A 24,495-nucleotide genomic window follows, 5' to 3' on the forward strand; every position below is an offset into this window, starting at 1 on the left:
GTCAGTGTCCCTGTCACACCTGCTCTACCTGCACAGGTCAGTGTCCCTGTCACACCTCCTGCTCTACCTGCACAGGTCAGTGTCCCTGTCACACCTCCTGCTCTACCTGCACAGGTCAGTGTCCCTGTCACACCTCCTGCTCTACCTGCACAGGTCAGTGTCCCTGTCACACCTCCTGCTCTACCTGCACAGGTCAGTGTCCCTGTCACACCTGCTCTACCTGCACAGGTCAGTGTCCCTGTCATACCTCCTGCTCTACGTGCACAGGTCAGTGTCCCTGTCACACCTCCTGCTCTACCTGCACAGGTCAGTGTCCCTGTCACACCTCCTGCTCTACCTGCACAGGTCAGTGTCCCTGTCACACCTCCTTCTCTACCTGCACAGGTCAGTGCCCCAGTCACACCTGCTCTACCTACACAGGTCAGTGTCCCTGTCACACCTCCTGCTCTACCTGCACAGGTCAGTGTCCCAGTCACACCTCCTGCTCTACCTGCACAGGTCAGTGTCCCTGTCACACCTCCTGTTCTCATAAAGATAGGAGTAAAAAATATTGGCATCCCTGTTTGCAATACTCCGGCACTCTCCTCTTGCGAGGATAATGGCACTGAGCCTTTTTGTAAAATGTTTTATAAGGACAGATGAAGTTAGCAGGAGTCTGGGGGGGAAGGGACCTTATGTCTGGGACCAGAGAAGGCAAGTCGCTGGACACACAGCGCCTGACATCCAAGAGAAACATGGGGCCAGACACTACCCCAGTTCTATGTGTGTGTGTGTGTGTGTGTGTGTGTGTGTGTGTGTGTGTGTGTGTGTGTGTGTGTGTGTGTGTGTGTGTGTGTGTGTGTGTGTGTGTGTGTGTGAGAGAGAGAGACAGGTTTCCGGAATGTATTTCTGAGTATTACACTCAATGGCATTAGTAGACGTTTGCATTTTTTCACTCACAGGTCCTCTTAACGTTGAACTATTAATGTCAGGATCAAATGTCAACGGTCTATATGACCCATTTATGGAGGTCATAGTGTCAGAGTGACCTTGCTGTGTCACACTGTCATACTGGCCTGTTCTGGTGAGAACATCTCGCACGCTCCAGCACATACAGTGCCTTCAGAAAGCATTCATACCCCTTGACTTATTCCACATTTTGTTGTGTTACAACCTGAATTTTCTCACCCATCTACACACAATACCGCATAATGACCCCATAATAACAAAACATGTTTTTAAACAAGTTTTATTGAAAATGAAATACAGAAAGAACTAATTTACTTAAGCATTCACACCCCTTTGCTATGACACTCCAAATTGAGCTCAGTCAGGTGCCTCCAATTTCCTTTGATCATCCTTGAGATGTCACTTGATTAGAGTCCACCTGTGGCCAATTCAATTGATTGGACATGATTTAGAAAGAAACATACCTGTCTATATAAGGTTTCACAGTTGACAGTGCATGTCAGAGCAGAAACTATACCATGAAGTCCAAGGAACTGTCTGTAGATCTCTGAGATAGAATTGTGATGAGGCATATATCTGGGGAAGGGTAGAAAACAATTTCTAGAGGGTTGAAAGTTTCCAAGAGCACACTGGTTTCCATCACTGGCCGTCTGACCAAGCTGAGCAACCGAGCAAGAAGGACCTTGGTCAGGGAGGCGACTTAGAACCCTACAGAGTTCCTTGGCTTAGATGGGAGAGCCTGCCAGAATGACAACAGTCTCAGCACTTTGCCAATCTGGGCTTTATGGGAGAGTGGCCAGAAAGAAGCCACTCCTGAGAAAAAGTCACATGACAGCACACCTGGAGTTTGAAAAAAGGCATGTGAAAGACCCTGAGATCATAAGGCAAAAGATTCTGTGGTCTGATGAGACAAAAATGTACTCTTTTGCCTGAATGCACAGCGCTACGTCTGGAGAAAACCAGGCACAGCTCATCACCTGTCTAACACAATCCCTACCGTGAAGCATGGTGGTGGCGGCATTATACTATGGGGATGCTTTTAAGCAGCATGAACTGGGAGACTGGTGAAGAGCCAAATACAGGCAAATCCTTGATGAGAACCTGCTTCAGAGAGCAAATTACCTTAGACTGGGGGCGAAGATTTACGTTTCAACAGGAAAACACCAAGCATACAGCCAAAGCAACGCTAGAAAGGCTTCATAACAAGAATGTGAAAGTCATTGAGTGGTCCAGTCAAAGCCCAGACTTGAATCCCATTGAAAATCTGAAAAGACTTGAAGATTGCTGTTCACCGTCGCTCCCCATTTAACTTAACAGAGTTTGAGAAAAGGAAGAATGGGTGAAAATTCCCAAATTCATATGTGTAAAGCTGATACTGACATACCCAAGACCACTCAAAGCTGTAATCGCCGCCAAAGGTGCTTCTACAAAGTATTGACTCAGGGGTGTGAATACTTATGTAAATTAGATATTTATGTATTTCATTTAATACATTTGCAAAAATGTCTAAAATCATATTTTCACTTTGTTATTATGGGGTATTGTGTGTAGATGGGTGAGAGAAAAAATCTATTTAATCAATTTTGATTTCAGGCTACAAAATGTGGAATAAGTCAAGAGGTTTATACTTTCTGAAGGCACTGTCATTTGGCCAAGTTTCAGCCTCCTGGCAGAGACACTTGTGTGCGTGGTCAACGAGCTCTATTTTCATGTCCTCCAACAAATATAAATGTCTGGAGTTTGCTAAACAGCACTGGCACTTGGATTGGAATCTGTGCTATGGTCCGAAGACATGAAAATACCATCATTTCACAACGAATGACTGAATTTGCCAACTATAAGGTTGCTTGCCAGTTCTGCTTATCGTGATCATTCCTTTCGACACGGCGTCGACATCTCACGTCTGTGATCTACATGGGTGTCAGATTTAAGTCAATTCGCTCATTGATTTACATTAATTAAATCGGCCCCTAATTATGAGCGCTGTGTCCTGGGGTTAGGCCATCGGACGCAGTTGACATTTAGCTGGCGAAGCTCTGGCGTTGCCCTGAGCCAGTAGTATTGACAGACAGAGCCAGACGTGCTGTGGGGAGAGAAAGCTGAGGGATTAGATTGTGTGTGCGCACATGTGTGCGTGACTGTGTGCATGTCTGTGGAACAAGTGAACTAAGCCTCAAAACAGAGAGAGATGCTGTAGTAGAGGAGCTGAATTAGTGGTTCACCTCTCAACCAAGGCCCTGGCACTGATTGTAATGAGAGAGAGAGAAAGAGGGGGTACATTAAAGGGATTGTTCGTCCCCAAAACAAGCCAGACAGTTTCCTAAAGGCATGTATCTGGCTTCAATTCCAAATAAATTGTATACATGTCTTATATGTTGTTATTGGCAATTGGGATTAGGAAAGGTATCATCATTTTGAGTGCGGTCAGACCCCCTTTGCATTTGATGTTTTACTTTTGGTCTACGCACCACCGAATGTTCAGGGGACAGCCGTTTAAAGTACTTTGAACCAGGAACGGACTGGGACCAGAAATCGGCCCAGGAATTTCTTACACACCAGACAATTTGTTTCCTTGAGGACCTATTATTAGCCAAATAATGATACAACTCACCCCACTGGGCTAAAGATGGACCAGTCCTTTTCTGTTCGAAACTGTTGCTGTGTGTTGTTGCAGGTCCAGGTAAGGAGGAGTGTATCCAGTGTGCCAGAGATCACCTGCAGCAAGAGTGGAGGTGTGTTCAGACCTGCGCCCCAGGATACTACTCAACAGAGGATGCTGGCTACCACCAGGGGATGTGTCACAAGTGAGTGACCCCATCATCAGGCTTAATTGTATTTCAGTAATTTAGCAGACACTCTTAGCCAGAGTGACTTACAGTATTGAGTCCATACATTCTGCTATCTGGTCCCTTTTGGGAATTGAACCCACAACCCTGGTGTTGCAAGTGCCATGCTCTACCAACTGAGCTACCTGGGACAATCACTAAAGCTTATAGACCCTGGAAACACTATGGATTTCAAAGCTCGCCCTTTTAAATCTTAACTGTAGGGCAGAAATTCTAAACGTTATGCTATATGCTGAAAATCGAGCGGGAGATTTTCCTGCACCTGCCATAGGCTTCCATTCAAGTCCCTTTTTTAGGCGCTGTGAAACCAGAGGGTTTGACAGAGAGAGAGAGCCGGCTAGAGGACAAGATTCTATTTCCTTCTCTACGGGCCTGGGCCAGGGGCTTCAGACCCTCCATTAATCTGTCCATATAATTTTAAGAGATATACAGTACCCTTCTCACACTATTGGGCCAACCCAAACTGTACTGCACTGGATATTTGGATCTTTTCTTTTCACATTGTCCTGTCCAGCACTGTTCCAGTGGATCCAAGTATGGTGGATGTGTAACCAGGCTACAGTACAGCTTGGCTTGGCTTGGCTCTGTAGGGTGAAAAGTGCCAAACAGGAAATTCTGGGTCAGTTTTCCATACAGAATTTCCATTGCTTTTTAGTCCAAGACAAGGCTTAATTTCCAGAAAATCAGTTGTCAGTTATAAAAACACAATTAAGGCTTCGTTAAACTCCAAGTTATTCATCTACTTCTCTTAAAAGTAGTCTAAATTCCAGCTGAGTTCATATTCTGAACCCTCTGTGGCAAAGATTAGCAGCCTCTAATTAGATGGTGCCAATCTTTCCTATTCATGTGGGATTAAGGCTTGAAGAAATCTCTGAACTACCTTCAACATCAGCGCTCCTCTTAAAGAAATCTCTGAACTACCTTCAACATCAGCGCTCCTCTTAAAGAAATCTCTGAACTACCTTCAACATCAGCGCTCCTCTTAAAGAAATCTCTGAACTACCTTCAACATCAGCGCTTCTCTTAAAGAAATCTCTGAACTACCTTCAACATCAGCGCTCCTCTTAAAGAAATCTCTGAACTACCTTCAACATCAGCGCTCCTCTTAAAGAAATCTCTGAACTACCTTCAACATCAGCGCTCCTCTTAAAGAAATCTCTGAACTACCTTCAACATCAGCGCTCCTCTTAAAGAAATCTCTGAACTACCTTCAACATCAGCGTTTCTCTTAAAGAAATCTCTGAACTACCTTCAACATCAGCGCTCCTCTTAAAGAAATCTCTGAACTACCTTCAACATCAGCGCTTCTCTTAAAGAAATCTCTGAACTACCTTCAACATCAGCGCTCCTCTTAAAGAAATCTCTGAACTACCTTCAACATCAGCGCTTCTCTTAAAGAAATCTCTGAACTACCTTCAACATCAGCGCTCCTCTTAAAGAAATCTCTGAACTACCTTCAACATCAGCGCTCCTCTTAAAGAAATCTCTGAACTATCTTCAACATCAGCGCTCCTCTTAAAGAAATCTCTGAACTACCTTCAACATCAGCGCTCCTCTTAAAGAAATCTCTGAACTACCTTCAACATCAGCGCTCCTCTTAAAGAAATCTCTGAACTACCTTCAACATCAGCGCTCCTCTTAAAGAAATCTCTGAACTACCTTCAACATCAGCGCTCCTCTTAAAGAAATCTCTGAACTACCTTCAACATCAGCGCTCCTCTTAAAGAAATCTCTGAACTACCTTCAACATCAGCGCTCCTCTTAAAGAAATCTCTGAACTACCTTCAACATCAGCGCTCCTCTTAAAGAAATCTCTGAACTACCTTCAACATCAGCGCTCCTCTTACCCTCTCTCTGTTTTTTTTCACTTTCATTTTCTATTTCCACTTGTCTCGCTCTCCCTTTTCTCTCTCCCTTCTTCCCCTGCCCTCTCTTCATTCTCTCTCTCCTCTCTGTCCCTTCTCCCTCCCTTCTCTCTACCTCCCTTCTCTCTCTCCTCTCTGTCCCTTCTCCCTCCCTTCTCTCTACCTCCCTTCTCTCTCACCTCTCTTTCACTTTTCTTCTGTTGGAGATTGACTGACTGAGGGTCAGTACCATCGACCATCTGGGTCTCATTAATTGGTATGTCTCTCTAGCACACCGGTCTAAACTAGCACACCGGTCTTGAGGACGATCACAGGAACGCAGTGCGGGTCGATCAGGACCTGATGTAGCTGCCAAAGTTGCGTCGTTGTCGGACGGGCCAGTTGTGGCTGCTGTTGCAAACAAAAAACACAGCTCCACTATATCCTTCTGTCTGTTGTCCCTCTGCTCCACTATATCCTTCTGTCTGTTGTCCCTCTGCTCCACTATATCCTTCTGTCTGTTGTCCCTCTGCTCCAATATATCCTTCTGTCTGTTGTCCCTCTGCTCCACTATATCCTTCTGTCTGTTGTCCCTCTGCTCCACTATATCCTTCTGTCTGTTGTCCCTCTGCTCCAATATATCCTTTTGTCTGTTGTCCCTCTGCTCCACTATATCCTTCTGTCTGTTGTCCCTCTGCTCCACTATATCCTTCTGTCTGTTGTCCCTCTGCTCCAATATATCCTTCTGTCTGTTGTCCCTCTGCTCCACTATATCCTTCTCTCTGTTGTCCCTCTGCTCCAATATATCCTTCTGTCTGTTGTCCCTCTGCTCCACTATATCCTTCTGTCTGTTGTCCCTCTGCTCCACTATATCCTTCTGTCTGTTGTCCCTCTGCTCCACTATATGCTTCTGTCTGTTGTCCCTCTGCTCCAATATATCCTTCTGTCTGTTGTCCCTCTGCTCCACTATATCCTTCTGTCTGTTGTCCCTCTGCTCCAATATATCCTTCTGTCTGTTGTCCCTCTGCTCCAATATATCCTTTTGTCTGTTGTCCCTCTGCTCCACTATATCCTTCTGTCTGTTGTCCCTCTGCTCCACTATATCCTTCTGTCTGTTGTCCCTCTGCTCCAATATATCCTTCTGTCTGTTGTCCCTCTGCTCCACTATATCCTTCTCTCTGTTGTCCCTCTGCTCCAATATATCCTTCTGTCTGTTGTCCCTCTGCTCCACTATATCCTTCTGTCTGTTGTCCCTCTGCTCCACTATATCCTTCTGTCTGTTGTCCCTCTGCTCCACTATATGCTTCTGTCTGTTGTCCCTCTGCTCCAATATATCCTTCTGTCTGTTGTCCCTCTGCTCCACTATATCCTTCTGTCTGTTGTCCCTCTGCTCCAATATATCCTTCTGTCTGTTGTCCCTCTGCTCCACTATATCTTTCTGTCTGTTGTCCCTCTGCTCCACTATATCCTTCTGTCTGTTGTCCCTCTGCTCCACTATATCCTTCTGTCTGTTGTCCCTCTGCTCCACTATATCCTTCTGTCTGTTCTCCCTCTGCTCCACTATATCCTTCTGTCTGTTGTCTCTCTGCTCCACTATATCCTTCTGTCTGTTGTCCCTCTGCTCCAATATATCCTTCTGTCTGTTGTCCCTCTGCTCCACTATATCCTTCTGTCTGTTGTCCCTCTGCTCCAATATATCCTTCTGTCTGTTGTCCCTCTGCTCCACTATATCCTTCTGTCTGTTGTCCCTCTGCTCCACTATATCCTTCTGTCTGTTCTCCCTCTGCTCCACTATATCCTTCTGTCTGTTGTCCCTCTGCTCCAATATATCCTTCTGTCTGTTGTCTCTCTGCTCCACTATATCCTTCTGTCTGTTCTCCCTCTGCTCCAATATATCCTTCTGTCTGTTGTCCCTCTGCTCCACTATATCCTTCTGTCTGTTGTCCCTCTGCTCCACTATATCCTTCTGTCTGTTGTCCCTCTGCTCCACTATATCCTTCTGTCTGTTGTCCCTCTGCTCCACTATATCCTTCTGTCTGTTGTCCCTCTGCTCCACTATATCCTTCTGTCTGTTGGCCCTCTGCTCCACTATATCCTTCTGTCTGTTGTCCCTCTGCTCCACTATATCCTTCTGTCTGTTGTCCCTCTGCTCCACTATATCCTTCTGTCTGTTGTCCCTCTGCTCCAATATATCCTTCTGTCTGTTGTCCCTCTGCTCCACTATATCCTTCTGTCTGTTGTCCCTCTGCTCCACTATATCCTTCTGTCTGTTGTCCCTCTGCTCCACTATATCCTTCTGTCTGTTGGCCCTCTGCTCCACTATATCCTTCTGTCTGTTCTCCCTCTGCTCCACTATATCCTTCTGTCTGTTGTCCCTCTGCTCCAATATATCCTTCTGTCTGTTGTCCCTCTGCTCCACTATATCCTTCTGTCTGTTGTCCCTCTGCTCCACTATATCCTTCTGTCTGTTGTCCCTCTGCTCCACTATATCCTTCTGTCTGTTGTCCCTCTGCTCCAATATATCCTTCTGTCTGTTGTCCCTCTGCTCCACTATATCCTTCTGTCTGTTCTCCCTCTGCTCCACTATATCCTTCTGTCTGTTGTCCCTCTGCTCCACTATATCCTTCTGTCTGTTGTCCCTCTGCTCCACTATATCCTTCTGTCTGTTGTCCCTCTGCTACACTATATCCTTCTGTCTGTTGTCCCTCTGCTCCACTATATCCTTCTGTCTGTTGTCCCTCTGCTCCACTATATCCTTCTGTCTGTTGTCTCTCTGCTCCACTATATCCTTCTGTCTGTTGTCCCTCTGCTCCAATATATCCTTCTGTCTGTTGTCCCTCTGCTACACTATATCCTTCTGTCTGTTGTCCCTCTGCTCCACTATATCCTTCTGTCTGTTCTCCCTCTGCTCCACTATATCCTTCTGTCTGTTGTCCCTCTGCTCCACTACATCCTTCTGTCTGTTGTCCCTCTGCTCCACTATATCCTTCTGTCTGTTGTCCCTCTGCTCCACTATATCCTTCTGTCTGTTCTCCCTCTGCTCCACTATATCCTTCTGTCTGTTGTCCCTCTGCTCCACTATATCCTTCTGTCTGTTGTCCCTCTGCTCCACTATATCCTTCTGTTTGTTGTCCCTCTGCTCCACTCATTATTCTTTGTCATCTCCATAATTGTCTTTAAATCAGATGGCATTGTGCAGTCAAACAGGATCAACAGGACTGACTGAGGGTGTAAATCTCACCTACACCAACGCCGAGCATTTAATGGCAGCATCAACATCCCTTTAGCTCACCGTAATGACTGAGTGCAGGATGGTGAGGGGCACTCGCTTTCTCAAACTCTCTCTCGTTTACTCTCTCCTCTATCTCTCTTTCTCTCTCCTCTCTTTCCACTGAGGAGTGGGGAGGGAGAAAGCTGTTTTTGACGCACAGGGATTTTTATAAATCAGTCCAGTGGTTTATGGGAGATGTCAGGACCAAAGAGAGGCTCTGATAGAAGGTCATGGTTTTGCGACGGCACCAGGGATGGATTCTCCTTTAGTTCTTTCTCTATGTCATCGTTTTGCTCTCTCTTTGTCTCTCTTGCTCACTCTTTCCTTCTTTATGTCTCTCTGTCTTTGTCTCTCTCTAGCTCTCATTCTCTCTCTTTCTAGCTCTCATTCTCTCTCCCCCCTCTCTCTCTCTTCCCCCCTCTCTCCCCCTTCTCTCTCTCATTCTCTCTCTCTAGCTCTCATTCTCTCTCCCCTCTCTCTCTCTCTCTCTCTCTCTCTAGCTCTCACTCTCTCTCTAGCTCTCATTCTCTCTCCTCTCTCTCTCTCTCTCTCTCTTCCCCCCTCTCTCCCCCTTCTCTCTCTCTCTCTCTCTCATTCTCTCTCTCTAGCTCTCATTCTCTCTCTCTCTAGCTCTCATTCTCTCTCCTCTCTCTCTCTCTCTATTCCCCCTCTCTCTCTCTAGCTCTCACTCTCTCTCTCTAGCTCTCATTCTCTCTCCCCTCTCTCTCTCTCTTCCCCCCTCTCTCCCCCTTCTCTCTCTCTCTCTCTCTCTCTCATTCTCTCTCTCTAGCTCTCATTCTCTCTCTCTCTAGCTCTCATTCTCTCTCCCCTCTCTTTCTCTCTCTCTCTCTCTCTCTCTCTCTCTATTCCCCCCCTCTCTCTCGCTCTAGCTCTCTCTCTCTCTCTCTCTCTCTCTCTCTCTCTAGCTTTCATTCTCTCTCCCCCTCACTCTATTTCTCTTCCTCTCTCACTTCCTCTATCTTTGCTTCCCTCTCAGTTTCTCTTTCTTGCTTACTCTCTCCGGTTTGTGGCATGAGCTGGAAATGGCAGGGGGAAAGAGGGATAGTCAGGAAGAGGAAGAGAAGGGGTGTGGGTGGCTTGTGGCCACGGTGCTAGAAGGCAATAAAATAGCTGTAAAGGCTATGGCCCATGGGTAACAGGGCAAGGAAAGGTTTTAGTTACAAGAGAAGGAGCGACAGAGAGAGAGAGGGGGGAGAGAGAGAACCTGTTTACAGTATATTATTGAGGGCTTTATTATTGGCATGCAGAAACATCAAATATTATGTTGTTCTATTTCAATCTACAATCTACTAAAAAATGAAGAAAAACCTAATCATATCGCAAAGAAATAATCCTAATCAGCATGGCCAGTTTAAATCCATTTAGTCTATCTTGTGACTCCACTCACTCTCTCTCTGTCTCTCTCTATCACCTCTTTCTCTTTCTATTGCTTTACATTGTTACAGTTCTTGTTGAGCCATGCCACTCTCGCTCCCCCTGTCCCATCATCCACTCTCTCTCCTGTCCCATCATCCACTCTCTCTCCCCCTGTCCCATCATCCACTCTCGCTCTTCCTGTCCCATCATCCACTCTCTCTCCCCCTGTCCCATCATCCACTCTCTCCCCCCCTGTCCCATCATCCACTCTCTCCCCCTGTCCCATCATCCACTCTCTCTCCCCCTGTCCCCTCATCCACTCTCTCTCCCCCTGTCCCATCATCCACTCTCTCTCCCCCTGTCCCATCATCCACTCTCTCTCCCTCTGTCCCATCATCCACTCTCTCTCCCCTGTCCCATCATCCACTCTCTCCCATCCTGTCCCATCATCCACTCTCTCTCCCCTGTCCCATCATCCACTCTCTCCCATCCTGTCCCATCATCCACTCTCTCTCCCCCGTCCCCTCATCCACTCTCTCTCCCCCTGTCCCATCATCCACTCTCTCTCCGTCCCATCATCCACTAGGTCAGACCCTGTACCATCATCCACTCTCTCTACCCCTGTCCCATCATCCACTCTCTCCCCCCCCGTCCCATAATCCACTCTCTCCCCCCCTGTCCCATCACCCACTAGGTCAGACCCTGTCCCATCACCCACTAGGTCAGACTCTGTCCCATCACCCACTAAGTCAGACCCTGTCCCATCACCCACTAGGTCAGACCCTGTCCCATCACCCGTTAGGTCAGACCCTGTCCCATCACCCACTAGGTCAGACTCTGTCCCATCACCCACTAGGTCAGACTCTGTCCCATCACCCACTAGGTCAGACTCTGTCCCATCACCCACTAGGTCAGACCCTGTCCCATCACCCGTTAGGTCAGACCCTGTCCCATCACCCACTAGGTCAGACTCTGTCCCATCACCCACTAGGTCAGACTCTGTCCCATCACCCACTAGGTCAGACCCTGTCCCATCACCCACTAGGTCAGACTCTGTCCCATCACCCACTAGGTCAGACCCTGTCCCATCACCCACTAGGTCAGACTGTGTCCCATCACCCACTAGGTCAGACTCTGTCCCATCACCCACTAGGTCAGACTCTGTCCCATCACCCACTAGGTCAGACCCTGTCCCATCACCCACTAGGTCAGACTCTGTCCCATCACCCACTAGGTCAGACCCTGTCCCATCACCCACTAGGTCAGACCCTGTCCCATCACCCACTAGGTCAGACCCTGTCCCATCACCCACTAGGTCAGACTCTGTCCCATCACCCACTAGGTCAGACTCTGTCCCATCACCCACTAGGTCAGACTCTGTCCCATCGCCCACTAGGTCAGACCCTGTCCCATCACCCACTAGGTCAGACTCTGTCCCATCACCCACTAGGTCAGACTCTGTCCCATCACCCACTAGGTCAGACCCTGTCCCATCACCCACTAGGTCAGACTCTGTCCCATCACCCACTAGGTCAGACTCTGTCCCATCACCCACTAGGTCAGACTCTGTCCCATCACCCACTAGGTCAGACCCTGTCCCATCACCCACTAGGTCAGACCCTGTCCCATCACCCACTAGGTCAGACCCTGTCCCATCACCCACTAGGTCAGACCCTGTCCCATCACCCACTAGGTCAGACCCTGTCCCATCACCCACTAGGTCAGACTCTGTCCCATCACCCACTAGGTCAGACCCTGTCCCATCACCCACTAGGTCAGACTCTGTCCCATCACCCACTAGGTCAGACCCTGTCCCATCACCCGTTAGGTCAGACCCTGTCCCATCACCCACTAGGTCAGACCCTGTCCCATCACCCACTAGGTCAGACCCTGTCCCATCACCCACTAGGTCAGACTCTGTCCCATCACCCACTAGGTCAGACCCTGTCCCATCACCCACTAGGTCAGACCCTGTCCCATCACCCACTAGGTCAGACTCTGTCCCATCACCCGTTAGGTCAGACCCTGTCCCATCACCCACTAGGTCAGACTCTGTCCCATCACCCACTAGGTCAGACTCTGTCCCATCACCCACTAGGTCAGACCCTGTCCCATCACCCACTAGGTCAGACTCTGTCCCATCACCCACTAGGTCAGACTCTGTCCCATCACCCACTAGGTCAGACTCTGTCCCATCACCCACTAGGTCAGACTCTGTCCCATCACCCACTAGGTCAGACCCTGTCCCATCACCCACTAGGTCAGACTCTGTCCCATCACCCACTAGGTCAGACCCTGTCCCATCACCCACTAGGTCAGACCCTGTCCCATCACCCACTAGGTCAGACTCTGTCCCATCACCCACTAGGTCAGACCCTGTCCCATCACCCACTAGGTCAGACTCTGTCCCATCACCCACTAGGTCAGACTCTGTCCCATCACCCACTAGGTCAGACTCTGTCCCATCACCCACTAGGTCAGACTCTGTCCCATCACCCACTAGGTCAGACTCTGTCCCATCACCCGTTAGGTCAGACTCTGTCCCATCACCCACTAGGTCAGACCCTGTCCCATCACCCACTAGGTCAGACCCTGTCCCATCACCCACTAGGTCAGACTCTGTCCCATCACCCACTAGGTCAGACCCTGTCCCATCACCGTTAGGTCAGACCCTGTCCCATCACCCACTAGGTCAGACCCTGTCCCATCACCCACTAGGTCAGACTCTGTCCCATCACCCACTAGGTCAGACTCTGTCCCATCACCCACTAGGTCAGACTCTGTCCCATCGCCCACTAGGTCAGACCCTGTCCCATCACCCACTAGGTCAGACTCTGTCCCATCACCCACTAGGTCAGACCCTGTCCCATCACCCACTAGGTCAGACTCTGTCCCATCACCCACTAGGTCAGACTCTGTCCCATCACCCACTAGGTCAGACCCTGTCCCATCACCCACTAGGTCAGACTCTGTCCCATCGCCCACTAGGTCAGACCCTGTCCCATCACCCACTAGGTCAGACCCTGTCCCATCACCCACTAGGTCAGACTCTGTCCCATCACCCACTAGGTCAGACCCTGTCCCATCACCCACTAGGTCAGACCCTGTCCCATCACCCACTAGGTCAGACTCTGTCCCATCACCCACTAGGTCAGACTCTGTCCCATCACCCACTAGGTCAGACTCTGTCCCATCGCCCACTAGGTCAGACCCTGTCCCATCACCCACTAGGTCATACCCTGTCCCATCACCCACTAGGTCAGACTCTGTCCCATCACCCACTAGGTCAGACTCTGTCCCATCACCCACTAGGTCAGACCCTGTCCCATCACCCACTAGGTCAGACCCTGTCCATCACCCACTAGGTCAGACCCTGTCCCATCACCCACTAGGTCAGACCCTGTCCCATCACCCACTAGGTCAGACCCTGTCCATCACCCACTAGGTCAGACTCTGTCCCATCACCCACTAGGTCAGACCCTGTCCCATCACCCGTTAGGTCAGACTCTGTCCCATCACCCACTAGGTCAGACCCTGTCCCATCACCCACTAGGTCAGACTCTGTCCCATCACCCACTAGGTCAGACTCTGTCCCATCACCCACTAGGTCAGACCCTGTCCCATCACCCACTAGGTCAGACTCTGTCCCATCACCCACTAGGTCAGACTCTGTCCCATCACCCACTAGGTCAGACTCTGTCCCATCACCCACTAGGTCAGACCCTGTCCCATCACCCACTAGGTCAGACTCTGTCCCATCACCCACTAGGTCAGACTCTGTCCCATCACCCACTAGGTCAGACCCTGTCCCATCACCCACTAGGTCAGACTCTGTCCCATCACCCACTAGGTCAGACTCTGTCCCATCACCCACTAGGTCAGACTCTGTCCCATCACCCACTAGGTCAGACCCTGTCCCATCACCCACTAGGTCAGACTCTGTCCCATCACCCGTTAGGTCAGACCCTGTCCCATCACCCACTAGGTCAGACCCTGTCCCATCACCCACTAGGTCAGACTCTGTCCCATCACCCACTAGGTCAGACTCTGTCCCATCACCCACTAGGTCAGACTCTGTCCTATCACCCACTAGGTCAGACCCTGTCCCATCACCCACTAGGTCAGACTCTGTCCCATCACCCGTTAGGTCAGACCCTGTCCCATCACCCACTAGGTCAGACCCTGTCCCATCACCCACTAGGTCAGACTCTGTCCCATCACCCACTAGGTCAGACTCTGTCCCATCACCCACTAGGTCAGACCCTGTCCCATCACCCACTAGGTCAGACCCTGTCCCATCACCCACTAGGTCAGACCCTGTCCCATCACCCACTAGGTCAGACTCTGTCCCATCACCCACTAGGTCAGACTCTGTCCCATCACCCACTAGGTCAGACTCTGTCCCATCACCCACTAGGTCAGACTCTGTCCCATCACCCACTAGGTCAGACCCTGTCCCATCACCCACTAGGTCAGACCCTGTCCCATCACCCACTAGGTCAGACTCTGTCCCATCACCCACTAGGTCAGACCCTGTCCCATCACCCACTAGGTCAGACCCTGTCCCATCACCCACTAGGTCAGACTCTGTCCCATCACCCACTAGGTCAGACTCTGTCCCATCACCCACTAGGTCAGACCCTGTCCCATCACCCACTAGGTCAGACTCTGTCCCATCACCCACTAGGTCAGACTCTGTCCCATCACCCACTAGGTCAGACTCTGTCCCATCACCCACTAGGTCAGACCCTGTCCCATCACCCACTAGGTCAGACTCTGTCCCATCACCCGTTAGGTCAGACCCTGTCCCATCACCCACTAGGTCAGACCCTGTCCCATCACCCACTAGGTCAGACTCTGTCCCATCACCCACTAGGTCAGACTCTGTCCCATCACCCACTAGGTCAGACTCTGTCCCATCACCCACTAGGTCAGACCCTGTCCCATCACCCACTAGGTCAGACTCTGTCCCATCACCCACTAGGTCAGACTCTGTCCCATCACCCACTAGGTCAGACTCTGTCCCATCACCCACTAGGTCAGACTCTGTCCCATCACCCACTAGGTCAGACCCTGTCCCATCACCCACTAGGTCAGACTCTGTCCCATCACCCACTAGGTCAGACTCTGTCCCATCACCCACTAGGTCAGACTCTGTCCCATCACCCACTAGGTCAGACTCTGTCCCATCACCCACTAGGTCAGACTCTGTCCCATCACCCACTAGGTCAGACCCTGTCCCATCACCCACTAGGTCAGACCCTGTCCCATCACCCACTAGGTCAGACTCTGTCCCATCACCCACTAGGTCAGACTCTGTCCCATCACCCACTAGGTCAGACCCTGTCCCATCACCCACTAGGTCAGACCCTGTCCCATCACCCACTAGGTCAGACCCTTCCATAAATATTTATAACATAATTGTCTTCTTGTCGCTATTCATTATCCAATACATTCTCTTTCTCTCTCTCAACCTTCCCCCTCTCTTTCTCTACCCCTCTGTCTCTCTTTCTCGCTCTCAACCTCCTCTCTGTCTCTCTTTCTACATCTCTCTGGGGGGAAAAAGGCCCACCTTGTTTTCTGGACGTATTCCATACTCTTTCTTTCTTTTCATTCTCTCTCATTCTCTTTTGTCCCTCCTTCTTATTGTGTGGGTGTGGTGTCCAGGTGTGAGGAGAATTGCCTGAGTTGCGACGGCCCCGGGACGACCTGCGTCAAGTGCAAAGACAGCTACAACCTCGTCAGCAGGACGTGCATCGTGAACGCCACCTGTAACAATGGTGAGTGTATGAAAGCTTGTTGAGGGTCACTCAAAAGGCCTGAAATACACACTCACACTTTCAGACACACACACACACAAATAGCGGTGGTGACACATACTCCAACAGTTCTTTCTCTGGTGGGATGACAATACAGGAGACTTGTGTGATTGAATTGTGTGAATGAATTGTGTGAATGCAGAACAGATTGGCGCGGGGTGCTAACAATGTCAATGCTGTGACCCCTGTGTCACACTTAATCTCTTTCACCCTGAGTGAAATAGGTGGCGATTCTGAAAGGCCTGTAATTGCCATTAACAACTGCTTTGAATTCTCTCTCGGACCATCAAGTTGCATCCCAAATTGCACCCTATGGGCCCTGGTACAAAGTAATGCACTATATATGGAATAAGGTGCCATTTGGGGGCCAGATACAGTACAGTAGCTACTGCAGCTAGGCTCTTAGAAGCTGCTTTCAGCTTTCAGCTCTCACAGCCAGAACCACCTGCTTGGTCGTTATTGTAATAACTAGTTGGTCTTTTTACCGCCATGTGAAAATGGACCATAACTGAACCAAGCAGAGGCGTTTTCAATTGAATGGGCTTTGTCCCTTTTCTGAAGTGTGTGGTTGTCACGTCCTGACCAGCAAAAGGGGTTATTTGTTATTGTAGTTTGGTCAGTGCGTGGCAGGGGGTGTTTGTTTTGTGTGTTTTGGGGTTTTTGGGTTATGTTCTATGTTAGTCTATTTCTATGTTTATTCTAGGTTGTCTATGTCTAGGTTGGAAGTGTTTGGGATTGGTCTCTAATTGGAGGCAGCTGTATCTCCTTGCCTCTGATTAGAGACTATATTTAAGTAGGGTTTTTTCTCATTGTGTTTGTGGGTGGTTATTTTCTGTTCAGTGTTTCATGTACCTGACAGTACTGTTTGGCTGTCGTGTTTTTCTTGTTTTGTTTAGTGTTCTAAATAAAGTTAATTATGAGCACTCAACCCGCTGCGCCTTGGTCTACTCCCTTCGACGGCCGTTACAGTGGTGGTAGGGCTTTGGAGCTGGGGGTAATGATTCATACAGTAGGCATTCACAATGGATCGTGACCAGTGTCATTTTAGAAAAAAAGGCCATTTTATTCTGGCTAGGAAATGTAAATGAATTGAACATTTGCAATGGTTGACAAAGGTACCAATGCGAATAATAGTTTTGCTTGAAAAATATGAGTTTTTCTTTATGGTATTATCATAACATCACACCAAGATGATTTGTTGTTTTTGAGTGGGACGACATTCATGACACGGTGATGGTGGTATAGAATAAGATATTTAAAGGTAGTGTTAAAGTGTTTCCCCCTGACTTACAGTATCAGTGGCTAAAAACAGACCTCCCTCCAATCTTCCACCAGCTTGCTACCTATGGCCCGGCTAGCTGTCTGAATCTCACTGGACCCTTGATCACTCGGCTAAGCATGCCTCTCCTTAATGTCAATATGCCTTCTCCATTGCTGTTCTGGTTAGTGTTTATTGGCTTATTTCACTGTAGAGCCTCTAGCCCTGCTCATTATACCTTATCCAACCTCTCAGTTCCTCCACCCACACATGCTATGACATCTTCTGGTTTCAATGATGTTTCTAGAGACAATATCTCTCTCATAATCACTAAATGCCTAGGTTTACCTCCTCTGTACTCTCATCCCACCATACCTTTGTCTGTACATTATACCTTGAAGCTATTTTATCGCCCCCAGAAACCTGCTCCTTTTTCTCTCTATTCTGGACGTCACAGACGACCAATTCTTATAGCTTTTAGCCGTACCCTCATACTTATTCTTCTCTGCTCCTCTGGGGATGTAGAGGTGAATCCAGGCCCTGCAGTGCCTGGCTCCACTCCTACTCCCCAGGCGCTCTCTTTTGATGACTTCTGTAACCGTAATAACCTTGGTTTCATGCATGTTAACATTAGAAGCCTCCTCCCTAAGTTTGTTTTATTCACTGCTTTAGCACACTCTGCCAACCCGGATGTCCTAGCTGTGTCTGAATCTTGGCTTAGGAAGTCCACCAAAAACTCTGAAATCTTCATCCCTAACTACAACGTTTTCAGACAAGATAGAACGACCAAAGGGGGCGGTGTTGCAATCTACTGCAGAGATAGCCTGCAGAGTTCTGTCCTGCTATCCAGGTCTGTACCCAAATAATTTGAACTTCTACTTTTAAAAATCCACCTCTCCAAAAACAAGTCTCTCACCGTTGCCGCCTGCTATAGACTCCCCTCGGCCCCTAGTTGTGCTCTGGACACCATATGTGAACTGATTGCCCCCCATCTATCTTCAGAGCTCGTGCTACTAGGTGACCTAAACTGGGACATGCTTAACACCCCAGCCATCCTACAATCCAAGCTTGATGCCCTCAATCTCACACAAATTATTAATGAACCCACCAGGTACAACCCCAAAGCCGCAAACACTGGCACCCTCATAGATATCATCCTAACCAACGTGCCCTCTAAATACACCTCTACTGTTTTCAACCAAGATCTCAGCGATCACTGCCTCATTGCCTGCACCCGTAATGGGTCAGCGGTCAAACGACCTCCACTCATCACTGTCAAACGCTCCCTGAAACATTTCAACGAGCAAGCCTTTCTAATCGACCTGGCCCTGGTATCCTGGAAGGATATTGAGCTCATACCGTCAGTAGAGGATGCCTGGTTATTTTTTTAAATGCCTTCCTCTCCATCTTAAATAAGCATGCCCCTTTCAAGAAATGTAGAACCAGGAACAGATATAGCCCTTGGTTCTCCCCAGACCTGACTGCCCTTAACCAACACAAAAATATCCTGTGGCGTTCTGCATTAGCATCGAACTGCCCCCGCGATATGCAACTTTTTAGGGAAGTTAGAAACCAATACACACAGGCAGTTAGAAACGCCAAGGCTAGCTTTTTCAAACAGAAATTCACTTCGTGCAACTCCAACTCTAAAAGGTTCTGGGACATTGTAAAGTCCATGGAGAATAAGAACACCTCCTCCCAACTGCCCACTGCACTGAGGATAGGAAACTCTGTCACCACCGATAAGCCCACTATAATTGAGAATTTCAATAAGCATTTTTCTACGGCTGGCCATGCTTTCCACCTAACTACCCCTACTGCATTCAACAGCACTGCACCCCCCACAGCTACTCGCCCAAGCCTCCCCCATTTCTCCTTCTCCCAAATCCATTCAGCTGATGTTCTGAAAGAGCTGCAAAATCTGGACCCCTACAAATCAGCTGGGCTTGACAATCTGGACCCTTTCTTTCTAAAATTATCTGCCGAAATTATTGCAACCCCTATTACTAGCCTGTTCAACCTCTCTTTCGTGTCGTCTGAGATTCCCATAGATTGGAAAGCAGCTGCTGTCATCCCCCTCTTCAAAGGAGGTGACACTCTTGACCCAAATTGCTACAGACCTATATCCATCCTACCCTGTCTTTCTAAGGTCTTCGAAAGCCAAGTCAACAAACAGATTACCGACCATTTCGAATCCCACCGCACCCTCTCCGCTATGCAATCTGGTTTCAGAGCTGGTCATGGGTGCACCTCAGCCACGCTCAAGGTCCTAAACGACATCGTAACCGCCATCGATAAGAAACAATACTGTGCTGCCGTATTCATTGACCTGGCCAAAGCTTTTGACTCTGTTAATCACCACATCCTCATCGGCAGACTCAGTAGCCTTGGTTTCTCAAACGATTGCGTCGCCTAGTTCACCAACTACTTCTCTGACAGAGTTCAGTGTGTCAAATCGGAGGGCCTACTGTCTGGACCTCTGGCAGTCTCTATGGGGGTACCACAGGGTTCAATTCTTGGGCCAACTCTTTTCTCTGTATACATAAATGATGTCGCTCTTGCTGCTGGTGAATCTCTGATCCACCTCTACGCAGACGACACCATTCTGTACACTTCTGGCCCTTCTTTGGACACTGTGTTAACAACCCTCCAGACGAGCTTCAATGCCATTCAACTCTCCTTCCGTGGTCTCCAACTGCTCCTAAACACAAGTAAAACTAAATGCATGCTCTTCAACCGATCGCTGCCTGCACCTGCCCGCCTGTCCAGCATCACTTCTCTGGACGGTTCTAACTTAGAATTTGTGGACAACTACAAATACCTAGGTGTCTGGTTAGACTGTAAACTCTCCTTCCAGACTCACATCAATCATCTCCAATCCAAAGTGAAATCTCGAATTGGCTTCCTATTTCGCAACAAAGCATCCTTCACTCATGCTGCCAAACATACCCTCGTAAAACTGACCATCCTACCAATCCTCGACTTCGGCGATGTAATTTACAAAATAGCTTCCAATACCCTACTCAACAAGCTGGATGCAGTCTATCACAGTGCCATCCGTTTTGTCACCAAAGCCCCATATACTACCCACCACTGCGACCTGTACGCTCTCGTTGGCTGGCCTTCGCTTCATAATCGTCGCCAAACACATTGGCTCCAGGTCATCTACAAGACCCTGCTAGGTAAAGTCCCCCCTTATCTCCGCTCACTGGTCACCATAGCAGCACCCACCTGTAGCACGCGCACCAGCAGGTATATCTCTCTGGTCACCCCTAAAGCCAACTCCTCCTTTGGTCGTCTCTCCTTCCAGTTCTCTGCTGCCAATGACTGGAACGAACTACAAAAATCTCTGAAACTGGAAACACTTATCTCCCTCACTAGCTTTAAGCACCAGCTGTCAGAGCAGCTCACAGATCACTGCACCTGTACATAGCCCATCTATAATTTAGCCCAAACTACTACCTCTTCCCCTACTGTATTTATTTATTTTATTTATTTTGCTCCTTTGGCCCATATTATTTATATTTTATCTCTGAACTTTCTTCAAACTACAAATCTACCATTCCAGTGTTTTTCTTGCTATACTTTATTTACTTTGCCACCATGGCATTTTTTTGCCTTTACCTCCCTTATCTCACATCATTTGCTCACATTGTATATAGTCTTATTTTATTTTTCTACTGCATCATTGATTGTATGTTGTTTTACTCCATGTGTAACTCTGTGTTTTTGTATGTTGTCGAACTGCTTTGCTTTATCTTGGCCAGGTCGCAATTGTAAATGAGAACTTGTTCTCAACTTGCCTACCTGGTTAAATAAAGGTGAAATAAATAAATAAAATAAAAAAATTACTCTATTGATGCCATTTGGCTGTGTGGAGAGAGTCAGTCAGAGGGGAGTTGGGAGAGAGTCGGTCAGAGAGGGGAGTTGGGAGAGAGTCGGTCAGAGAAGGGGGTTGGGAGAGAGTCGGTCAGAGAAGGGGGTTGGGAGAGAGTCGGTCAGAGAGGGGAGTTGGGAGAGAGTCGGTCAGAGAAGGGGGTTGGGAGAGAGTCGGTCAGAGAAGGGGGTTGGGAGAGAGTCGGTCAGAGAAGGGGGTTGGGAGAGAGTCGGTCAGAGAAGGGGGTTGGGAGAGAGTCGGTCAGAGAAGGGGGTTGGGAGAGAGTCGGTCAGAGAAGGGGGTTGGGAGAGAGTCGGTCAGAGAAGGGGGTTGGGAGAGAGTCGGTCAGAGAGGGGAGTTGGGAGTGAGTCGGTCAGAGGGGGGTTGAGAGAGAGTCGGTCAGAGGGGAGTTGAGAGAGAGTCGGTCAGAGGGGAGTTGGGAGAGAGTCGGTAGAGAGGGGAGTTGGGAGTGAGTCGGTCAGAGAATGGGGGTTGTGAGAGTCGGTCAGAGAATGGGGGTTGTGAGAGTCGGTCAGAGAATGGGGGTTGTGAGAGTCGGTCAGAGAGTGGGGGTATAGCTCTGTGTATAATCTATGAAGTCTCTCTCTCTCTCTCTCTCTCTCTAGCCGACGAGGTGTTTTGTGAGATGGTAAAGTCCAACCGGCTGTGTGTATAATCTATGAAGTCTCTCTCTCTCTCTCCCTCTAGCCGACGAGGCGTTTTGTGAGATGATAAAGTCCAACCGGCTGTGTGTATAATCTATGAAGTCTCTCTCTCTCTCCCTCTAGCCGACGAGGTGTTTTGTGAGATGGTAAAGTCCAACCGGCTGTGTGTATAATCTATGAAGTCTCTCTCTCTCTCTCTAGCCGACGAGGTGTTTTGTGAGATGGTAACGTCCAACCGGCTGTGTGTATAATCTATGAAGTCTCTCTCTCTCCCTCTAGCCGACGAGGTGTTTTGTGAGATGGTAAAGTCCAACCGGCTGTGTGTATAATCTATGAAGTCTCTCTCTCTCTCTCCCTCTAGCCGACGAGGTGTTTTGTGAGATGGTAAAGTCCAACCGGCTGTGTGTATAATCTATGAAGTCTCTCTCTCTCTCTCCCTCTAGCCGACGAGGTGTTTTGTGAGATGGTAAAGTCCAACCGGCTGTGTGTATAATCTATGAAGTCTCTCTCTCTCTCCCTCTAGCCGACGAGGTGTTTTGTGAGATGGTAAAGTCCAACCGGCTGTGTGTATAATCTATGAAGTCTCTCTCTCTCTCTCCCTCTAGCCGACGAGGTGTTTTGTGAGATGGTAAAGTCCAACCGGCTGTGTGAGAAGAAGCTGTTCCGCCAGTTCTGCTGCAGAACCTGTCTGATGACCGGTTGAGAATCCTAGTAGAGAACCTGAAGAGTGGAACCTGGAGAGGAACCCTGCGTGGAACCCACCACTTCCTCATCTGCTGTACATTTACAAACTAGCTAATGTCTGTGTCTGAATGAAAAGAAAGAATGAATAGGCCTTCACCAGGGTTGGGGGTCAATTCCATTTCCCTCAATGCGTTCCCGAATCCGCTGAATTGAAATGGAATTGACCCCAACCCTGGAACACACACTATTCCTCCCATCAATTTTACCCCGCAAAGGGTAGACTTGATTTTCATACGATATATACAGTATTTTAAAGTTGTCTTTTTTATTAAAAAAACTATATACAGTATGTAACATGTATATTTTTTATTCTAATGCTGCATTGTTGTAAAGTACAGTACTTTTTACGACTACACATGTTAGTCGATAACTCTCTGATTGAACCACTATTTTTTGGAAGTGAATTGGTCACCTGAATAGTATGAGCTGGTTGATAAAGAAACAGCATCACTCAAAATGGGGATCGTATTATAAGGCACCAAATGGAACAAGACAAACTGAAACATGAAGGGACTACTTGAACTTTTCTGTTTTCTGTTGTGTGCCCTACCGAATACGACCCGGATCAACTTTTTCATACTTAAGATACAAACTTCCTCACATTTTTTTTTTATACTGTATAAGGCTTTTCGTTTTTTTTATAAAGAAATATGTAAAACAATGAATTACTGTAATTGTATTTACATTTTAGCAGACACTATTATTCAGAGTGACTAGTGAGTGCATACATTTTCTCATACTGGTCCCCGTGGGAATCACACCCACAACCCTGGCATTGCAAGCACCATGCTCTACCAACTGAGCTACATGGGACTATTACTGAATACTGTACAATTCTTGTATACTGTACCATTTCAAATGCTGTTGTACATTTTAGAATGTGTATTTGATGTTTTTATCGTTTGTTTTTATGTATTAAATAAAATACGTAAATTGTGTATGATCTCTTGTTGCACAGAAATGTTTGACACAGGCTTTCAAACTCACTAAAGCTTCAACCCGAATATGACTCTTATCAAATTTTAACAAACCAATAAAAGGTGTTTGTGAAGTCAACATTGTTGTTAAGTTGTTTCTAAAGCCTCAGGCCTAGATTCAATCGATTCACCATGTTTAGCCGATGTCGGAGGTGGAACTGCGTTGAGCTGCCACATCCACAAGTGGCTTCCAGTCAGTTATGCCAATTTAGCAATTTTGTTGCTAGATTTAGCAACTTTTCAGACTACCCTGGCAACTTTTTTTTTCAAACAGCACCTAGCAACAAATTTAGCTACTTTTAAAATGTATTTGGAACTTTTAGCAACTTTTGAAAAGTGACTCAAACGCTAGAATGCATTTTCCCTCTAAATAACACAACGATTTTCTCTGTCACACACTCAGTCACAACACGTGCCTGGCGGCAAAAGTGTGAGTGACGTCAGCAGCAGGCGCTCAGCTCGTGCACAGGCCAGCAGCAATTTCAGCAAATTGCAAATTATTGTTGGCTGACTGCAGCAGCAATAGTACGAGCCAAACCCAATGAATACAGTTGGTCACGAATGTTTGATCTTGAACAGAACTTACAACATAAATCAACATGTCTCAATCAAATTTGTACAGCCAGAAGTACAGAAAAGAGTGGGAGTCTGTACCTGAACAAATGTCAAATCGTATTTTTTGCCGAGATGGCCAGTCAATTTGAGCAACGTTATTGCGTATTCTACGTAATGACGCAATTTTACGTTTTTAGCAACAAATCAACCTGCCTCTAGCAACTTAACCTGAAAATGAGTTGGCAACACTGCTTCCAGTATTATACCTATCGTAGACATGAGTCGCATAGACGGGCTAGCTGACAACGTCACGT

The 24,495-nt window shown here is 47.9% G+C and overlaps 1 protein-coding gene across 3 annotated transcripts in view; it reads left to right on the forward strand.

The window, feature by feature from the left end:
• LOC106562734 (proprotein convertase subtilisin/kexin type 6) overlaps positions 1-23,587 on the forward strand; it is a 101,387-nt gene extending 77,800 nt beyond the window's left edge. The window contains exons 19-21 of one of the 3 annotated variants that reach the window (XM_082969673.1): positions 3,623-3,752; positions 15,954-16,066; positions 18,036-18,244. In XM_082969673.1, the coding sequence (XP_082825799.1) occupies positions 3,623-3,752; positions 15,954-16,066; positions 18,036-18,229 (437 nt within the window). In that variant the 3' untranslated portion in view covers positions 18,230-18,244. Of the gene's footprint in view, positions 1-3,622; positions 3,753-15,953; positions 16,067-18,035; positions 18,245-21,866; positions 21,932-22,510 lie in introns of those variants that run through there. The other 2 variants (XM_045708239.2, XM_045708240.2) reach the window with 2 other exon arrangements.
• Positions 23,588-24,495: the final 908 nt, after the last annotated feature.

Source organism: Salmo salar, chromosome 26 (genome assembly GCF_965601325.2).
Source record: "Salmo salar chromosome 26, fSalSal1, whole genome shotgun sequence".
NCBI classification, from domain to species: Eukaryota; Metazoa; Chordata; class Actinopteri; order Salmoniformes; family Salmonidae; genus Salmo; species Salmo salar.